Source organism: Ahaetulla prasina, chromosome 1, assembly GCF_028640845.1.
Source record: "Ahaetulla prasina isolate Xishuangbanna chromosome 1, ASM2864084v1, whole genome shotgun sequence".
Taxonomy (NCBI): domain Eukaryota; kingdom Metazoa; phylum Chordata; class Lepidosauria; order Squamata; family Colubridae; genus Ahaetulla; species Ahaetulla prasina.
The window spans coordinates 74,958,694-74,976,453 of record NC_080539.1 but is presented as its reverse complement, the minus strand read 5'-3'; the positions used below and the strand labels follow the sequence as shown (position 1 = coordinate 74,976,453).

Genomic DNA, 17,760 nt, shown 5'->3' with positions numbered 1-17,760 from the left:
GGCTTTTCCGCAAACACAAATGCTGGTGTAATTAAGAGTGCAGGGAGGGAAGGCGTTAACTGGTACACAGGAAGAAATAAGGAGGTTTGATCCTTGGGCTGGAGTTACTATTGAAAATTTCCGAGACCAAAGTATTAACAAGCAGTTACCTTAGTTTCTATGTTGATTAGGACTAGCAAGGACTGAAACCTCTTCAGTGTGAAATCGTCTCCGCAATGTAAGCTGCCCTGTCCAAATGACCTGAGCACTTCCCAGGGATGTCACTTCTGCCAGATTTTCTGAACTGGGTTATGACATAATTACAGCAAAGTCTTGTGCTTTTGGGTGGGCCTCAGTTCTCTTTGATCCTTTTTGAATGGTAAGTTCCAGCGGTACCGATTAAGAAGCAGATTAGAGGGGAGGAAAAACAGTGGAAGACTGGAACAGAGAGGGAGCATCAGAGAGGAAATTTAGCATTTATTTGTTTTGATTATTCTCTTGGGAGGACTGATGGTTTTATTATGGAGATAAATAAATTACAGAAAATATCCTTGAAGCAATTCAGTAACTAGGCCAATTATTGTTTTCTGTTGGGTTTTAGATGGGCAAAATGATATTTGCTGCTTTCCCCATTGAAAAGAATTTGAGATAAATTCTCAACTCCGTAGAAAGATAGGGTACACTGGACATTGTTTATAGTTTGCCCCTGTAGCTTAACCATCTCTTCCACTACTCCTACTCTGTTTCCGTTGAAAGATATATACTTGGGGTTGTAAGTCAGCTAAAGGACTGTAAGTTCTTTATAGTCTTAGGGGCAATAGTAATTTCTGAGTGCGTCTTGCCAAACTGAGAATTGTTGCATTGATACATGTGTTTCTATAGCTGACACAGCAGATTGCTTTTGTGTCATGCAGACTTTCTTTGCCAAGAGGTCATTAAAAGCACAAAATTCAGGTATAATACAACCTGCTTTGCACCAAGTGTTAAATATTGCAAGTTATAAACTTCAATTCCTTTTATTGCCTCTTTTTCTGATAAGACTTTTGACATGCAGCTAATTATACTCAATGTTTATAAATTTCTGAATATTTAAGTCTTTCACAGGGAAACCATTCCCTCTGTCTCTTTCTCCCCCTCTCCCCACTTCTCATTGGAGAAATGGAGAAAGAAGAAGTGCTGGATTTTGCTATGAAGAGGATTGAAATGAAGTTTCTCAATCTCTCATCTAGCAAGGTGGAAATATTGCTGTGACGCAGATTACCGCAACAAATGGAGTTAAGTCATGGTGGAGAACCGGGGCAAAGCTTGGTCTTCACCTCACACTTCAACCAACCTCTACTATGCTGCTTTATCTTCTATCCAATTTAAGAACATCTGATGTCAGGAGTGGTGATGAGAGTGAATTAAGAGATTGGAACCCTCACACTTTGGAGCCTTGCCTCTTGGATAGTACATTCTGCATTTGAAATCAATCTAAATTTATATAAAATATATGTGATAGGACAAATAATTCAGCAGCAATACCCTAACTTTGCCAACTCTGGGATCTTTTTTTAGCACAGGTAGACATTAGAACATAGTGGAATAATCTGGATGGCCACTTTGCCATGCTTTCTTCCTATCCTGGAGTCAGAGTGAATCACGTTAACATCAATTGTGTTATTCCTATTCCATGTCCTTAATGGATTTCTGAAAGTTTTTCTATAGTATTGTCAACTTATCAATCTAACAACCACTTAGCTGTCAGAAAGCTTTCTCTTGCCCGATGTCATGCAATCTCTTCCTCTGCGGTATTGGATGGTAAATACTAAAAAGTACCATTGTCTGAAAGGTTTTGCCCCTTGTGATTTGGACAGGTAAAAATTACAGAACATATTATTCTTCGTTGATCTTTTTATAGACATTTGAACTAGATTCATACTACCTCTAATCAATAGATATCCTGGTCACCCAGATTCAGTCTATGCCCAGATGCTGTTCATATAGTTTTGTTACAACATATGTAGCTAGATTTTGTGAAACATCACAGATGATGGGCCAATTTTCCAATGCATTCTATGTAACTATAATTCATTTAAATTTTACATCACTTTGTTATATAACGTTTGATGTTATCATGTTTAATATAATTTTAATGGTTGCATTATAATTTGATATAGGCTGTATCACAGACCTCACTTATATGTATTAGATTGTTTTAAAAAAATGTTTAAAACAAAAATGTACTTTTGTTTTAAACTTTACTTCTATGTGGATGATCTCAGTGTAGGGCAGTAAGAGTGTGAGAACAACACAATCTAACACTGTAAGAGACTTCTAACAAAGTAAATAGGTAATGTTTAAAACTTTACACAAGTGGTGTTCAGGAATTACATTTTCCTGGGCACTTTTTTTTCTTCCTTGGCCATGGACTCTTCTATTTCACAGTTGAATGGTCTGTCTGTCTATTTGGCCCCAGCATCATGGACTAAAATCACTAACGTCTGTCTCACAAGTTTAAGATTACATTTTGGCTTGCTCTTTTGAGCTTGGATGTGAATGGTAGTTGGTTTGGCAAAAAAGATGAAGGAGAGTCAGCTGTTTCCTGCTTCAGGGAGCTCAAATAATATCTACAGCCTGTACTTCGAAATGTGTGCTAGTCAGAATCCAACCTCTCTTTTCCTCCCCTTCTGTAGCAGAGACATAATCTCCAAGGAGAAATATTAGCCAGATGAAGGAAATGCCAAAATATTTGGGTGCTCAGAAATGTCAAAATATGACAAATTCACCATGTCTTTATTTTTTTTCAGTTTAAGATTCAAAGACCAAGTTATATCCACAAAGTATCATTTCCCCACAAAATTGATATTTTTCAAGAGAAAAGAAACATGAAATATAATATCTCCCATGTCTCTTCAGCAGAAAAACTCAGCTGCATACGTACATCTACATTCAGGCATAAAACCAACTAGCTAATCCTTCTCAGCAAAATTGTGCCCATCATTCAGTAACTACAAATATATCCATTGCCAGCAGTGGATTTCACATTTTGGAGAGTCCCAACAAGTTAAAATTAGTATTTTAAATGCTAAATTCATTGTGTCTATGCATTAAAAAAATGAGAAAAAGAAAAGATGGTTGATTTCCCTGGGTTAAGATCATTGGTACCATTGATTAAGAATCCTGAATCGCAACCTGTTTGTTGGAGATAAATGTTATGAAAATAAAAGGAATGCAGTAAGCACTGTTCTTCTGCTTGATGTTGCAAACATAAAGCCATATCCCGAGTGAATTGCTTTTTCTTCAGCTTAGAGAAGGGTAGTGCCAGAGGAAAAGGGTAGATGGTTTCACTTTTCTTCTGCATTTTTTCACACAAAACATCAGTCTCATTATACAATGGTCCACATGGCCTCAGAAAACCCACCTCAATGGGGTTGCATGGACAGAATGAAAGACTGTCCTGCTGAACTGGTAACATTGCACGTAAGTCTGTTATTATTGCAGGCCCTGAAGTAACTTGTACAAAAATTGCAGGCTTAGAGAAGTCAGTCCACTCATTTGTCACTGAACCGCCATCATTAAAAATTAAAATTCCTCCCCATCCCCTCAAATCCTAACTTCAAAATGGACTGAAATCCCTCTGAATTCAACGGAACGCTTCTTCCAGAACAGGGACTTGAGTCTTCTCTGCCTTTTTTCACAGAAACCTAAATGGTGTTCGTGTCATCATCAAAGCTTCAAGGATGGAAGTAAAGTTTCTAAAACTTTCTCAGCTTCTTGATCCTAAAAAGAAAACAGAAAAAAAAAGAATTAAGCTTATGTAATTATGCCTTAAGAACCACCCAGAGCTGCATGAAGCCAGCACCAATTTCTGCATCAAAACAAGAGATTATGTTCACTGTTAAAAGCGCAGAAAGGATTACAGGTTCATTCTGCTTTCAAATGCAGTACAAAAACAAAGTAGGGGAAAAGGAGAATACTTTTATACTGTAAACTACACTATACTTTTCCCTTTCCAATTTCCTTCTAAAGAAGTATAATGAAGTGTTGTCTACAATTCTAATGCCTTGTAATTAAAGGTTTTCATCTTCCAACAGTCACCTTTGAAGGTATTTCAGTGAACCCAACATTCCTGAGGCTTGAAGTTTCTAATATGCATTTTCTCCCTCTCCTTTGTTGCTGTTAAAACACAGATACTCTGAGGCAGGGGTCTCTAACCTGGGCAACTTTAAGCCTGGAGGACTTCAATTCCCAGAATTCCCCAGCCAGCTTTGCTGTTAAAGTCTTCCAGGCTTAAAGTTGCCAAGTTTGAAGACTTCTGCTCTGAGGGACCGCAGCTTTGTTGGTTTTTACAGCTGTTTTGCACCTCTGAGCACTTCGTTGCTCTTGAACTTCAAGTTCAGCTCCCACAAAGCTGGGTGGCCTTTGGAAATGAAATTGTATTAAGTGACACATCTCTAAGCAAAACATTACTGGCACAAAGTCGTTTTCTATCTGGTTTAGATTCCATAATCATATCACCCACAAATTTGCTCGTAGTGTAGTTGAAAACAAGAAATTCATATAAGATATTTATCTAATAATAATAATAACAGAGTTGGAAGGGACCTTGCAGGTTTTCTAGTCCAACCCCCTGCCCAGGCAGGAAACCTTTCACCACTTCAAATGGTTATCCAACATCTTCTTAAAAATTTCCAGTGTTGGAGCATTCACAACTTCTGGAGGCAAGTGATTCCACTGATTAATTGTTCTAACTGTCAGGAAATTTCTCTTTAGTTCTAAGTTGCTTCTCTCCTTGATTAGTTTCCACCCATTGCTTCTTGTTCTACCCTCAGGTGCTTTGGAGAACAGCCCGACTCCCTCTTCTTTGTGGCAACCCCTGAGATATTGGAACACTGCTATCACGTCTCCCCTAGTCCTTCTTTTCATTAAACTAGACATTCCCAGTTCCTAGACAAGTAGTCCTCATTTAATGGCAGCATAATTAGCATCCTTTCACAGTTTTAATGATAAGGACAAACTACAGTAATTTTGTGACCAATATTTGAATTTACAACCTTTGCAGGTCTGTAAATCAAAGGAAAGCTGAAGATTTTATCTTCCCAGGCTCAAAAAAAATGCATAGAGTTGGTGAGGATAGCCATGCAATAAAGAGACATCTGCTTTCTGGGGAAAAGTCAATGACAGATTTTGACAAAATATACAGAGAAATCACATTATGCAGCTAGTCCTTGACGTATGACCACAAGCCAAGAGAAAAAGAATTTTGCCCCATTTTCTGGCCACAGTTGTTTAGTGAATCACTGCAGTTGTTAAGTTAGTCACACAGTTGTAAAGTGAATCTAACTTTCCCGTTGATTTTGCTTGCCAGAAGGTCATAAAAGGTGATCACATGACCCCAGGACACTGCAACTGCCATAAATATGAGTCAGTAGCCAATCTCTTGAATTTTGATCAGGTGACCATAGGGATGCTGAAATGGTTGTAAACATGAAAAATGGTCATAAGCCAGTTTTTTCAGTGTCATTGTAACTTTGAACGGTCACTAAATGAACGGATGTAAGTCGAAGACTACTCATAAATGTATGGCAATAAAATGACAATATGAATTGTCAAGGCCATGATTTTCCCAGCTGAAACATACAGCCATGAAAGTTAGACCGTCAGAACTAAGAAGAATTGGTACCCTTGAACTGTGGTGCTGGAGAATATTACTAAAACACGTTGACCTACAAGCAGAACAAATCATCAATATAAAAACTGATTGAAGTAAAACCTCCTCATTGGAAACATCAATAATAAAGGTAAAGGTTAAGTATTTTGGATATTTTAGATGCATAATCTGAAGACAAAAATTATTTGAGAAGACCTTTATACCTGGAAAAATGAAAGGCAAATGAAAAAGATGAAAAAAGACAAAAAGGCAGGAACTATGTTTGGTAGACTTGTGAGAAAGCGCAGAAATGTTGGATACCAATTCATATAATGATGTAACAATTTTTTAAAAATGATATTGCAAAGAACCCGGGATTCTTTTTATTGGGACTTATGGGCACTGAATTAGAAAAATATGCATGGTAGACTGATTTTGTATATGGTCACTGCAGCAAGATTATTTGATGTATAATGATGCAAGAAGAACAAAATCTTCACAGTAGAAAAATAGGTTGTGAAAATGTCAGAATTTACAGAAATGGCAACATTGACCTGTCTGATCAGGGAAAAAACAACAACTTTCTTGTCTGGAAAAAGTCTGGAAACATTTTTTGCTGAAAGAAAGAAAGAATACAATGACTTATGGGGTTGAAGGTTAAGAAAGATATAAATTCAGTAAGAGGCTAAGGGACTTGTATAATATCTAAGAGGGGGGAAGGACTATAAAATTGTAACTATTTGTTGAAAGGCTAAAAGTTCTATTTCTTAGCTTTAGGTTTTTTTTCCCCTCTCTCTATTTTGTTTCTTTCCTTTTTTCCTTTTGATTTGTCTTTTACTTTATGATTTAAAAAATATAAATAAAAGGAAAGAAGCTGACAAAAAGACAAGGAAGTCAGATACTATCACTTGTGACACAAGCATGAACTTACAATAACTTAAAAAAAAAATACCGGAAACTAATCCTGGCAAAATAAGAGTCAGAAGTGACTGAACAACAAAAACACTACTTTAAAATAAATATAAGCATTTATGTACAAGCCTAAGAAGGTCTCTGTTTGCTGCAAAAGTCAGAAATGCCAATATTGGGATTTATCTGTCTGTTGGGAAGTATCAGAGAACTTGGCACTGTACTCACTAGAATTAAGTAGCAGAACAGCATGTTGTCATTGAGCATGAAAAAGGTAGTTTTCTTCAAGTCGAGTTTAACGCCTAATGACTTCACAGAGGCAGCCAAGTGGTTTTCTTGGCAACAGTATGGACATCGGTTTCACTGCTGACTTCTGAGATACATTTTCCCAGTCTAATTTATTATGCTGGGATCCCTGGAGTTCTTTTATCCAACTTTTAAACAAAAATGATATTGCTTATCTTTAGAGTCAGTTGAGGCCCAAGTGTTGCCATTTCCCAAGGATAGTTGAACACTAAATATTATTTATATTGCAGGCCAATATTAAAGCTTCATGTCTTCAAATGTAAGCTGGATCGATACTTGCAAGTAGACAATAAAAATAGCTAAGTAATAACATATCAGTGCTGGAAAGGAATTTATAGTATTCATTCATTCAACCTCTATCTACATTGCACAAAAGTTATACTGCATATATTACCTAGTTAAAAGTGTTAGATAACTAAATCACAATGAGATATAATTTCTATGATTCCTTATCCCCAAATTTTTAAAGTCATTTTAAAGCATGGTAAATCAGTGGGCTTAATAGGGTTAATTAACCATTTTCTCCTGCAGAGTAATTTCTAAATCAGATAGTAATAATTTCAAAATTAGACCACAGCAATCAGAATCACCAGCTCTGATTGCTACAAATTGTTCAGTTCATAATCAAATAAGACATTAGCCCTGTGATCGTATCATCTACTTAAGTATAATTTCATAATATCGGATTTTACACATTTTCAACATTGCAATCACGGACATCAGAAGTTCTTTTGTTTTCTTATGACTTATTTTGCAAGACTTTGAACACATACTAACTTCCCTTCCTTTCGTTTCTAGATCTTCCTCTACAGTGTTAAAGAATTCAGTTTACCAAGAATTTCTTCTCTGTCTCTTTGACTGAAATTAATCAGAACTGCTGAAGACAGTCAACGTCTTCTGACTTTGACAGATAGTGGCGAAAGTAGCTGTAGGAAAAAAATCTTTTTCCTCCATCAGAAGATGAATACACAACCTTCAGACCTACCTCTTTGGTGACTGGCAGAATGGACAATGCTGTTTCACAGTAACTCAGGGCATTGCTCCTCTGGCCCAGATCATTGTAGCACTTAGGTAGAAAGAAGGACGAGGAAAAAAAATATAACAGGTATTTAGTGATCAGAAATTTGTTTTGCATTCAAAATCAAACATGAGAAAAGAAATTAAAGCAGAGAAAGACCGCAATGCCCCATACCTTTGCCAAATACATATAGTTGCATTTAGAATATCTGGGATGTATTTCTTCAGCCTGAGTAGAAGGACAAAAGGGAGAGAGAGAGATGAGAATGCCATAGCAATACTAGGCATAGTTCCATTTAACTATTGCTTTCATGCCCCAAACCTTCAAAATATTTTGTACTGCTCTTATATCTTCATAATGCCAATCTCCATTTCTGGACCTGAACAGATCTCCCTTGAGTTGCTAATGGTTGAAGATACACATTGCTAGTACTGTGCTCTCATTTCTATTGCTACTTTGCTGTCTTTCTTTTTACAGGGAACAATATTAAAAGATATTTTATCAAGGTATTGATAAAAGCCATTGTTTGGTCCAAGTGAGGTGTTTTGGCATTATGTGGCTTCCCAACTGCAGGGAAGGAAGAGAGCGAAGGACTTTAGAAAAGGAATTCCCATCAAGGAGAATTAACTTGCTCCCAAGCTTCGGAGGAATTGCTATGTTGAAATTTGGGTGATTCATGATGCCTCGTAGAAGTCAATAACCTCAGCTACTCAGCAGGGCAAGGGATGGTAGAGATATGGCATCAGGGGTGAAATGCTCCCGGTTCGGACCGGTTCGGCTGAGCTGGTAGCAATGGCGGCCAGTGGTTCGGAGAACCGGTAGCGATGGCAGCTCAAGGCTCCACCCACCTGTCCCATCGTCATTACTTCCTGGTTTTTACCAGGAAGTAACCTGTATTTTACCCTCTGAGTATGCGCACGTGATGTGTACACTTCCGAACCGGTAGGGAAGGTAAGTAGATTTCACCCCTGTATGGCACCCATCCAGAACTGATGCCAAAGCCTCAGGTGCCAATTCTCCAGGTGCCAATTCTCCAGAAAAACATGATTCTTACAAAGCAAATAAAGCTTCCCAAAACTTAGCCAGTAAGAGTAAGGTTGCGGACATCCATAGTGTGTGGTTCATCCAAGATTGAAGCCAGCAACATACAAAGACTGTACTCGGGGCAAGCAAAAACTAGACATTTCAGTCATGTAGGCACCATATAGCCTCCACAGGTTTGATACTTCTGCTGCTGTTAGCCAGCAGCTCACCTACCACTGAACCATTACAGTCAATTCAGTGAGCAGAAACAGACTTAATATTTGCTCGGTTTCTACCAACTGTTGAAATAGTACACCTTGTAGACTGGTGGGAGGTGGAAGGAAGGATCTCAGAGAGCAGACAAAATCATTTTGCAAACCTCCCATGATCTTCATACCCTTTCATATCAAAATCATTCAATAGAGATTGCTGGGCTATTTGTACAGTATATCACTTTCAGGAAGGGATCCGAGGGAGACAAGAACAGGGAAACTGTCTGAAATCTAGACTTGATGCATTATTTTTGCTTCTTAACTAGCACTAAGGATTAAAGTGAAGACACCACTCCACACACAAAAAATGAAGTAACAAAAGCGGGGGGGGGGGAGCAGAGGAGAAGAAGAGAAGGAGATGAAAGCTCTAATCTCTTTAAGGCATTTGTGCTAAACAGCAATTATTAAATTGCCCAGACAAACTTCCTGTGTTTAACTAGTCAAAGATGACAACAGGAGCTATTCCCACAGGAAATGCTCATAAGCAACTCTACGGATGGAATTCAAAGAGCTGAATATTTAATTGCAAAAAAAAAACGAGAGAGAGAGAGAGAGAGAGAGAGAGAGAGCAACGTAGCAGATCCTGAAATTCAGCTTAGGTGAACAGGAGTGGTCACTCTTCTAAAGATACTGTCTGGAAAATCTTTTGAAGAACATTGACTTGATAGCTCCTGAGAACAATTTGTCGAACAAATTTCTTGAATGCCAGCCAGTTGGCAGCCAGAGAGAAGACAGAATATTTTACCTACCTTCAGAAAATTCTGCAAAGCCTCGTGTATTGTTGAAGTTGGCGGCGTCCCAAAAAGAGCAGCAGCTACTTTTTTCTCAATCCAAGACAACTGAGCGACCTTTGGAAACCCCAACAGGAAGAAGGGAAAGGTGGAAAAAAAATCATTTAGTGTGTTTTTGGGTATCAAGACAAGTGAAATGAAAAAATATCTCTATTAGGGGTCCCCAACCTCCGGACTACGGACCAGTACTGATCTGTGCCCTGTTAGGAACCGGGGTGCATCACCGGAGGTGAGCGGTGGGCAAGCAAATGATGCTTCATATGCATTTGCAGCGACTGCCTGGCACTAGCATGACTGTCTCAGCTCCACCTCAGATCAACAGGCATTAGATTCTCACAGCAGCCTGAACCCTTCTGTAAACTAGTCATGTGAGGGATCCAGATTCCATGCTTCTCATTTTCCGCTCCCCTCCTCCAGTCTGTGGAGTAATTGTCTTCCATGAAACTGGTTCGTGGTGCCAGTTTCAACTTAGGGACCGCTGATCTCTATGATATGTTTTTTATTATTTTGCTGGACTTTACATTTTCTCCTTATTTTTAAAAGTAATTCAAGCCTATTTGGGGACAGACACTGTTTGTTTTTTCTACTTGCAACTGACAGAAAAGCATTCTGCCCATTTTTAAAATTACCACACTGCTGTAATTTTCTTCATGGTCAAAATGGGCCACAGGGGCTGCACTAAAAAGATTACATGGTTGCATGTAGTCTAGGAGAATTTAAACACTTGGACTACCAACTTATTCATATATTACTATGTTTGCTTTTGGGGTTTTGGACTAAGATAAGGAAGGACCCAAAAACTTCTCTGAACAAGGCTGATTGTATTCCATTTACAAGGAGAATAGGCTGCATCATGAATACACATTTTATGTAGTTATTGGAATGATTTGCAAAAGGATGGAAACCATATAAAACAGAGTCCTTTCTCACACCTTTGTAACAAAAATGTGGTCAAATTCACTACTGAAAAAGTTAAACTTTTAACAGACTTGTACTTTTTGTACAGATAATCCTTGCCTTATGACCACAACTGGAGCGGGAACTTTCATCCCTAAGCGATGCAGTCATTAATTGAATCATGCCCAATTTTACTATCTTTTTTGCAACTGGTTGTTAAACGAATCACATGTTAAGCAACTCCAGCTTTCCCAATTGACTTTGCCTGTTGGAAGTCCCCTGGGAAGGTTGCAAATGGCAAATCACGTGGCCACAGAATGCTGCAAGCATTGTAAATATATGCTGGTTGCCAAGAGTCCATATCGTGATCACAAGAACACTGTGATGGTCATAAATGCAAGCACTGGTCACTTTTTTCAGTGTTGTTTTAACTTCGAAAGGTTGTTAAATGAATGGTTGTAAGTAGAGGACTACCTGCAGCTTGTATTCTATGTTCTCCTCTAAGTCCTTTTGGGGCTTATTCTTATATCCAGCTAACCATGGCACAAATATGCCTTGTTAGCAGATTTCTGAAAACAGATCGTCTTGATATATTATATTATATTATATTATATTATATTATATTATATTATATTATATTATATTATATTATATTATATTATATTATATTATATTATATTATATTATATTATATTATATTATATTATATTATATTATATTATATTATATTATATTATATTATATTATATTATATTATATTATATTATTATTGGCAGCTTAAAGTATACTCTAATATTGAAATATTGGTTACTCTGTTCTTCCAACCCATATATTGCTGTAGAATCTATGATGGCTGGTTGATTATGTTGGCGATAATGTACTTAGAGGTTGGCATATGCCAAATACTTACCTGCTTGTTTAGGCTGTGGTGGGTAAGTTCCTGCCCTCAAGTTCCTGGGCACAAATGAGTGCGTTTCTGCTGTTTTGAATAACTAGGCATTTTACATGATTGCCCCTTTTAATGGTTGTGTGTTTGTGTGTTGTTCTGCCTACTCCAGTGCAATTTTCTGTACTTTATGGGCTACTCTTGCTGACATTATCCTGCAGCACTTACTGATTTGGGATATAGGTGAGATACAGTGAAACTGACAAGGATTCTGCCTGTTTCATCTTTTGGCCTCAAAGAGGAGCCACTGGCGTAGGCTAAATCTGGCCCAACCATTTCCTGCCAACACTGACATTTCCTTGAACCACTTCATTTCCCTTTACTCCATCCCTCATAAAGTGCTAACAAAGGAATAGAATGACCACTCTTGATTCTCTTTGCAATTTCCTTGTAATGTCATTTCTTTGACCTGTCAGGGTATTTCTAAAAACATGTCCACCACTCTTCTGGAAGAACACTACCTAAAATAGTCTGGGCAACAGACTACACATAGTATAGAAGGGCATAGAAAAAAACAGAGATGACTTCTTTACACTTCACCCATCATGCTTGTGACCTCTCGGCTTCTCTTTTCTTCATTTTGGACACGGCTAGAGGGCTCTTCCAGAAGAATGGTGGACGTAAGCACCCTGAATATTTCTGCACTATGGGGAACCTCAATGAAACCAATCTGTAAATCAAGCAACTTGAAAGTGGGTAAAAATCTCCATCCCAGGCACCAGTCCTAGTACTCCAGGCAGGCTCCACCTCACATTAAAAACACACTGGGTTGAAGGGCAAATGCAACTCAAGAGATCAGCCAATTGCTACACATCAGCTGCCCTACATTAAAACTGTTGGGACAGCATCAGACTCTGACCTCGCCACTGAAGAGGAATGGGGCTTCAGGCATCATGGCCATGCAATTGATGTTGGTATACTTTCTGCCAACTCTGTTCCTGTCCTATTGCTTTTCTTTTCTTCTTCCTATATATATATATATATGCTTATACCTCCTAATATTTACTCGTATATATGTTTATATACTATATAATCTTTTTTTGTATGATACTTACATATATTGTTGTGACAAAATAAATAAAATAAATTAAAAAATAAAAATAAAATGTAGCTGTGAGCAAGAACTCTGGAAAATCAGAGATCTTTGAATCACACCATTAAGGTCATTCCATCCATCTGAAGCATATACGGATTGTTGGAAAAGTAAAATAAAGGGAAATACCGTATATTCTGTAATATACTAGAAACCATTCACATTTTAATGCACCTATTGGCAAGCGTGCATGCATGCACACTTGGAATACCACAAATGGATGGCTCACAAACAAGTTTCATCTGTGATATTGAAGCACACAGGCTTCTAGATTTTCCATGTGGAATCTGAAATCAGCTTCTAAGGCTTGTAGCTGAATTGCAAAATAAAGGAACTGTCTGGGGCAATGTACATTTTCTTGCAAAACCTAATAAGAACTGATATAGAGGATTTCAGTTTCACATTTTGGTTTGGATGCGAATTTGGTCTATATTGCTTAATAATCTTTCTTTCCCCAAAGGTCCTGTTTTACTTGATTCTAGTATATTCTAAAACTAAAATTAAACCATTTTTAAAAGAAATGTTATTATAACTGTAATTTTAAAAGGTAATATTATAATGGGCCCTGTAGACCATTAAGTTCAACTTTTGGTGAAGGAATCCAAATTGAAATATTCCAGACAGATGGCTCTCCGGCCTTGACGTCAAATACTGCACATCCAACCAAGTGAACTCCATCACTCCTCTAAGTAATTGGCTTCGCTGCTAAACTGATGTTATCGTTGGGAATTTTTTTTCTAATATTCAGCTGAAATCTATCTTCTTGTAATTTATTCTGTGACTTGCACTACAGAACAGGAGATGACATCCTTTTATACAAAGTACTATCAAGTTAATTAGGGCGGAAACTAATCAAGGAGAGAAGCAACTTAGAACTAAGGAGAAATTTCCTGACAGTTAGAACAATTAATAAGTGGAACAACTTGCTTGCAGAAGTTGTAAATGCTCCAACACAGGAAAAAAAAGTTCCCCTCTTAATCTTCTCAAGGCTAAACATGCCATCTTAGAAGGGACATAATCATAGGGCTCAAAGGGATCTTGGAGGTCTTCCAGTCCAACCTCCTGCTTATGTCATTCTGGACAAATTGTTGTCCATTTTTTTTAAAAAAAACCTCTGGTGATGGAGCACCCACATTTCCAGGAGGCAAGTTGTTCCACTACTTAACTGTTCTGCCAAAAAATTCCTCCTAAGTTTCAAGCTGAATCTCTTTCTGACAAGCTTCCATCCACTGCTTCTTGTCCTGCCTGCAAGTGCTTTGGAGACTAGCTTGACCCCTTCTTTTCTGTGACAGCCCCTCAAGTACAAGAAGACAACTATCATGTCACCCTAATCCTTCTCAATAGGCTAGACATACCTAGTTTCCTTAACTATTCTTCATATGGTTCAGTTTCCAGATCCCTTATCATCCCTTTGTTGCTCTTCTCTACACTATTTCTAGAGTCTTAGCATCATTTTTGTTCATAATGACCAGAATTGGACACAGTATTCCAGTAAATGTGAGTCATTGGAAATACATATATAAACTATAAAGAGTATGTTCAGTTTAAGAAAAAGAGTAGGTCACGATTATTAGTAGTTTTATTATATGAATCCTGATGTACAAATTATCAACTTGGATTCTATTCTCAGAGGCGAACAACTATTAAACAGAAGAAAAAATAAATAAAAGCAGGCATATGTAGTAACTAAAGTTAGACATTGTGCCTCTAACTTAGGGTTAGGGTTTCTCCATCAGATCTTAAATTAGGAAGAGGGTGTTGTGAAGTTACCCTGGACATAAATCCTTTAGGGCTTTAAAGTGCATCTCTCATACCAGTCTGAGGTATAGTTTTAATCCAGTCCCAAATTTTATTAAAATTACTCAGCTGCCCTCCCTTTTTTTCCCCTTTTCAAAACAAAAATCTTCATAAACTTCTGATGAGTAAATGCTCATCAGAAGTTTATGAGTAAAGGATCACGGGATACTTACTTCATAACACCACCTTCCAGTTAGATAATACAAAAGGGGATCTTGTGGCTTAAGTGCAATTGCTTTGTCAAGATGTTCCTGTAAGAAAGAAGACCGTAAGAAAGAATTGCCTTTCCTGTTTTCAGCTACTTTGCCACAATAAATTTAGGCATCTTGTTTGCTTACCTATTCCATAAATATTAAGAGTTCATCAAGGTTATGCATGCATTAAAAACGTTTAATGGCAACCAAAGAATACATGTAGACAGAAAATGATAAAAGTGGAATGCATTTCAGGAATCCTCTCTCAATCAACTGAACTCAGGAGTAAGATGGGACTGATTTTAAGAGAATAGCATTTTAAATCTATTGTGAGCAGAGACACCAGGGGTGCTATTTATTTATTTATTTATTTATTTATTTGATTTCTATACCGCCCTTCTCCTGAAGGACTCAGGGCGGTGTACAGGCAAAAATAAAACAAACAGTGCAATATATAATTTAAAATGCAATTAAAAAACTTATTTTAAAATTGGCCTGAAAATTAAAATATACAGTGAGCTAAAAACCCCATTTAAAATTAATTAATAAGAATTTTAAAAATTTGATAAAATTCAATTTAAGGCAGCCCCGCGCGAATAAAAAGATGTGTCTTCAGTTCGCGACGGAATGTCCGAAGGTCAGGTATTTGGCGTAAACCCAGGGGAAGTTCGTTCCAGAGTGTGGGAGCCCCCACAGAGAAGGACCTTCCCCTGGGGGCCGCCAGCTGACATTGCTTGGCGGACGGCACCCTGAGAAGTCCCTCTCTGTGAGAGCGTACGGGTCGGTGGGAGGCATGTGGTAACAGCAGTATTTAGCAGGTTCTGACAGGTTCTGGAGAATTGGTAGCAGAAATTTTGAGGAGTTTGGAGAACCAGCAAATACCACCTCTGGCTGGCCCCAGAGGGGGTGGGAATGGAGATTTTGCAATATCCTTCCCCAGGAGTGGAGTGGGAATGGAGATTTTGCAGTATCCTTCCCCTGCCATGCCCACCAAGCCACATCCACAGAACCGGTAGTAAAAAAAAAGTTGAATTCCACCACTGACAGACACCCTCAGAAATTGGAATCCACAGAATCAAGAACAAATGAATATTTCTAAGGCAAACTTCTTGAACCACATACTCTGGGCCTCCAGGTCAGTGGGGTCTCATGCTGCTCCTTCCGCATTTAGGGTGGGAGCAGGATGAAAATATTGTAGCTAATCCAAAAGAATTCTTTTCAGTTTGAAAACTAGTTTAAGTTATCTGGAAGATTATACACACACACACACATACGCATGCACGCAAGCGTTCATCAACGTAACTCTGACAGTAAACTGTGCCTCCCAGGCAGAGTTAGTTTTACTTTACACATAATCTTCAGTACTGTCAGGGTGAATTAAGTTAATTACAGTAGCAAGCAATTTAAGAAAACTACCCAAAACATACCTTAAAAAGATAGCCATTCCTGATTTTGTTTTGTATAGTTTCAAACTGAGACACATAGCCACACATCATTGCAAACCTGAAAAGGAAGTGACAAAAAAGAGGGGAAGAGGGGGGAAATCATTAGACTTTTACGATCATTACAATACAGATATCCCTTGCTTAGCCACTGTGTCGTTGCATTTAAGACATTGCTTAGCCGCTGCCATCCTTGCATTTAAGACATTCACTTTACAGGTCTGTAAAGCTAAGGAAAGCTGAAGTAAAATTGTAAGCATAGTCATGGTAAACCATTTCACTTAATGACCAAGTTGGCAGTCTCAATTGTGGCCACTAAACAAAGACTACCTATAATGCCAGACTTTTACTTTCAGTAGATATTTATAAGGAAGGGAGCCATCTTAGAAGAGGCATTCCTTCTCTTATCATGCATTACCCAACCTCTTCTAAGATGGCTCCTTCTGATTTGTACAAACATCAACAAAAAGATTACATAATTTTTTTATTTATTTGTTGTTCTGGAAAAAATAATTCCTATAAACAAACCTAAACCATTTTGCAGTAAAGAAAGTTCCATAGATCTACTGGAATGAAGCTTAGGCGCTGCGGTGCTTAGGCTCATTGCTTTAACTTTTTAAAATTGCAAAGGGTGAAGCAACGAGGATTTATTTAACTAGACAACAGCCCCATTTTTATTGTGCACCTTTAGTTGCCAACTCAGCTTCAGTATGTATCTGCTAGCTCAAAATCTGTTTTGTATTAACAAATTCCCAAGTGTAGTTTTCAGTGATTCAAACTTTAATGTTTTCAATCCTGACTCAGATCATCCATAAAGATTAGGATGCTTTAAATGAGTTTCAACTTCAGCTATTAAGTATTCACACTCTTGTGCCTTGCTCTCCAAGCAGCAATTACACACTTGTGTGTAATTAAAACTTGTGGATACAATTAATATCTGTCTTCTCTAATCTAATACCCATTAGCTGTATAGTGCCACAAGCTGAAACTGTATTGCTATCCAAGTGAAGAATGCCAGGTGGGGAAAGGAATAGAGCAGGGGTGTCAAACACAAGGCCCATATGCGCCACCCCCTAAGCTCCATTTTCACTGGCAGAGGGTTGCAGGAGGCCGTTGCGGCTGAAAACAGAACCTGGGAGGGCTATGCACGGTCCCTCTGAGCTCCGTTTTTGCTGGCAGAGGGCTGCAGGAGGCTGTTGCAGCCGAAAATAGAGCATGGGATGGCCATGTACGCTCCCCTGAGCTCTGTTTTCGCTGGCAGAGGGTTGCAGGAGGCCGTCGCAGCCCGAAACAGAGCTTGGGAGCCTATTTTTGCTGGCAGAGTCCTCGGGCCACCACAGGTGCCTCTGACATGAGTGACCTCAAGCTGGCCATGCCCACTCCAGCCCCCAGAGTCAAATACAACCCTGATGTGACACTCAATGAAATCAAATTTAACACCCCTGGAATAAAGCAATTCAT

At 38.3% G+C, this 17,760-nt stretch overlaps 1 protein-coding gene across 1 annotated transcript in view; it reads right to left on the bottom strand.

Moving 5' to 3' along the window:
- Positions 1-2,733: 2,733 nt before the first annotated feature.
- RMDN2 (regulator of microtubule dynamics 2) overlaps positions 2,734-17,760 on the bottom strand; it is a 36,953-nt gene continuing 21,926 nt past the window's right edge. The window contains exons 6-11 of the mRNA XM_058164378.1: positions 16,285-16,360; positions 14,837-14,914; positions 9,889-9,987; positions 8,019-8,072; positions 7,812-7,892; positions 2,734-3,741 (exon numbers count right to left, since the gene is read on the bottom strand). Coding sequence (XP_058020361.1) covers positions 3,688-3,741; positions 7,812-7,892; positions 8,019-8,072; positions 9,889-9,987; positions 14,837-14,914; positions 16,285-16,360 — 442 coding nt within the window. The 3' untranslated portion in view covers positions 2,734-3,687. The remainder of the gene's footprint in view (positions 3,742-7,811; positions 7,893-8,018; positions 8,073-9,888; positions 9,988-14,836; positions 14,915-16,284; positions 16,361-17,760) is intronic.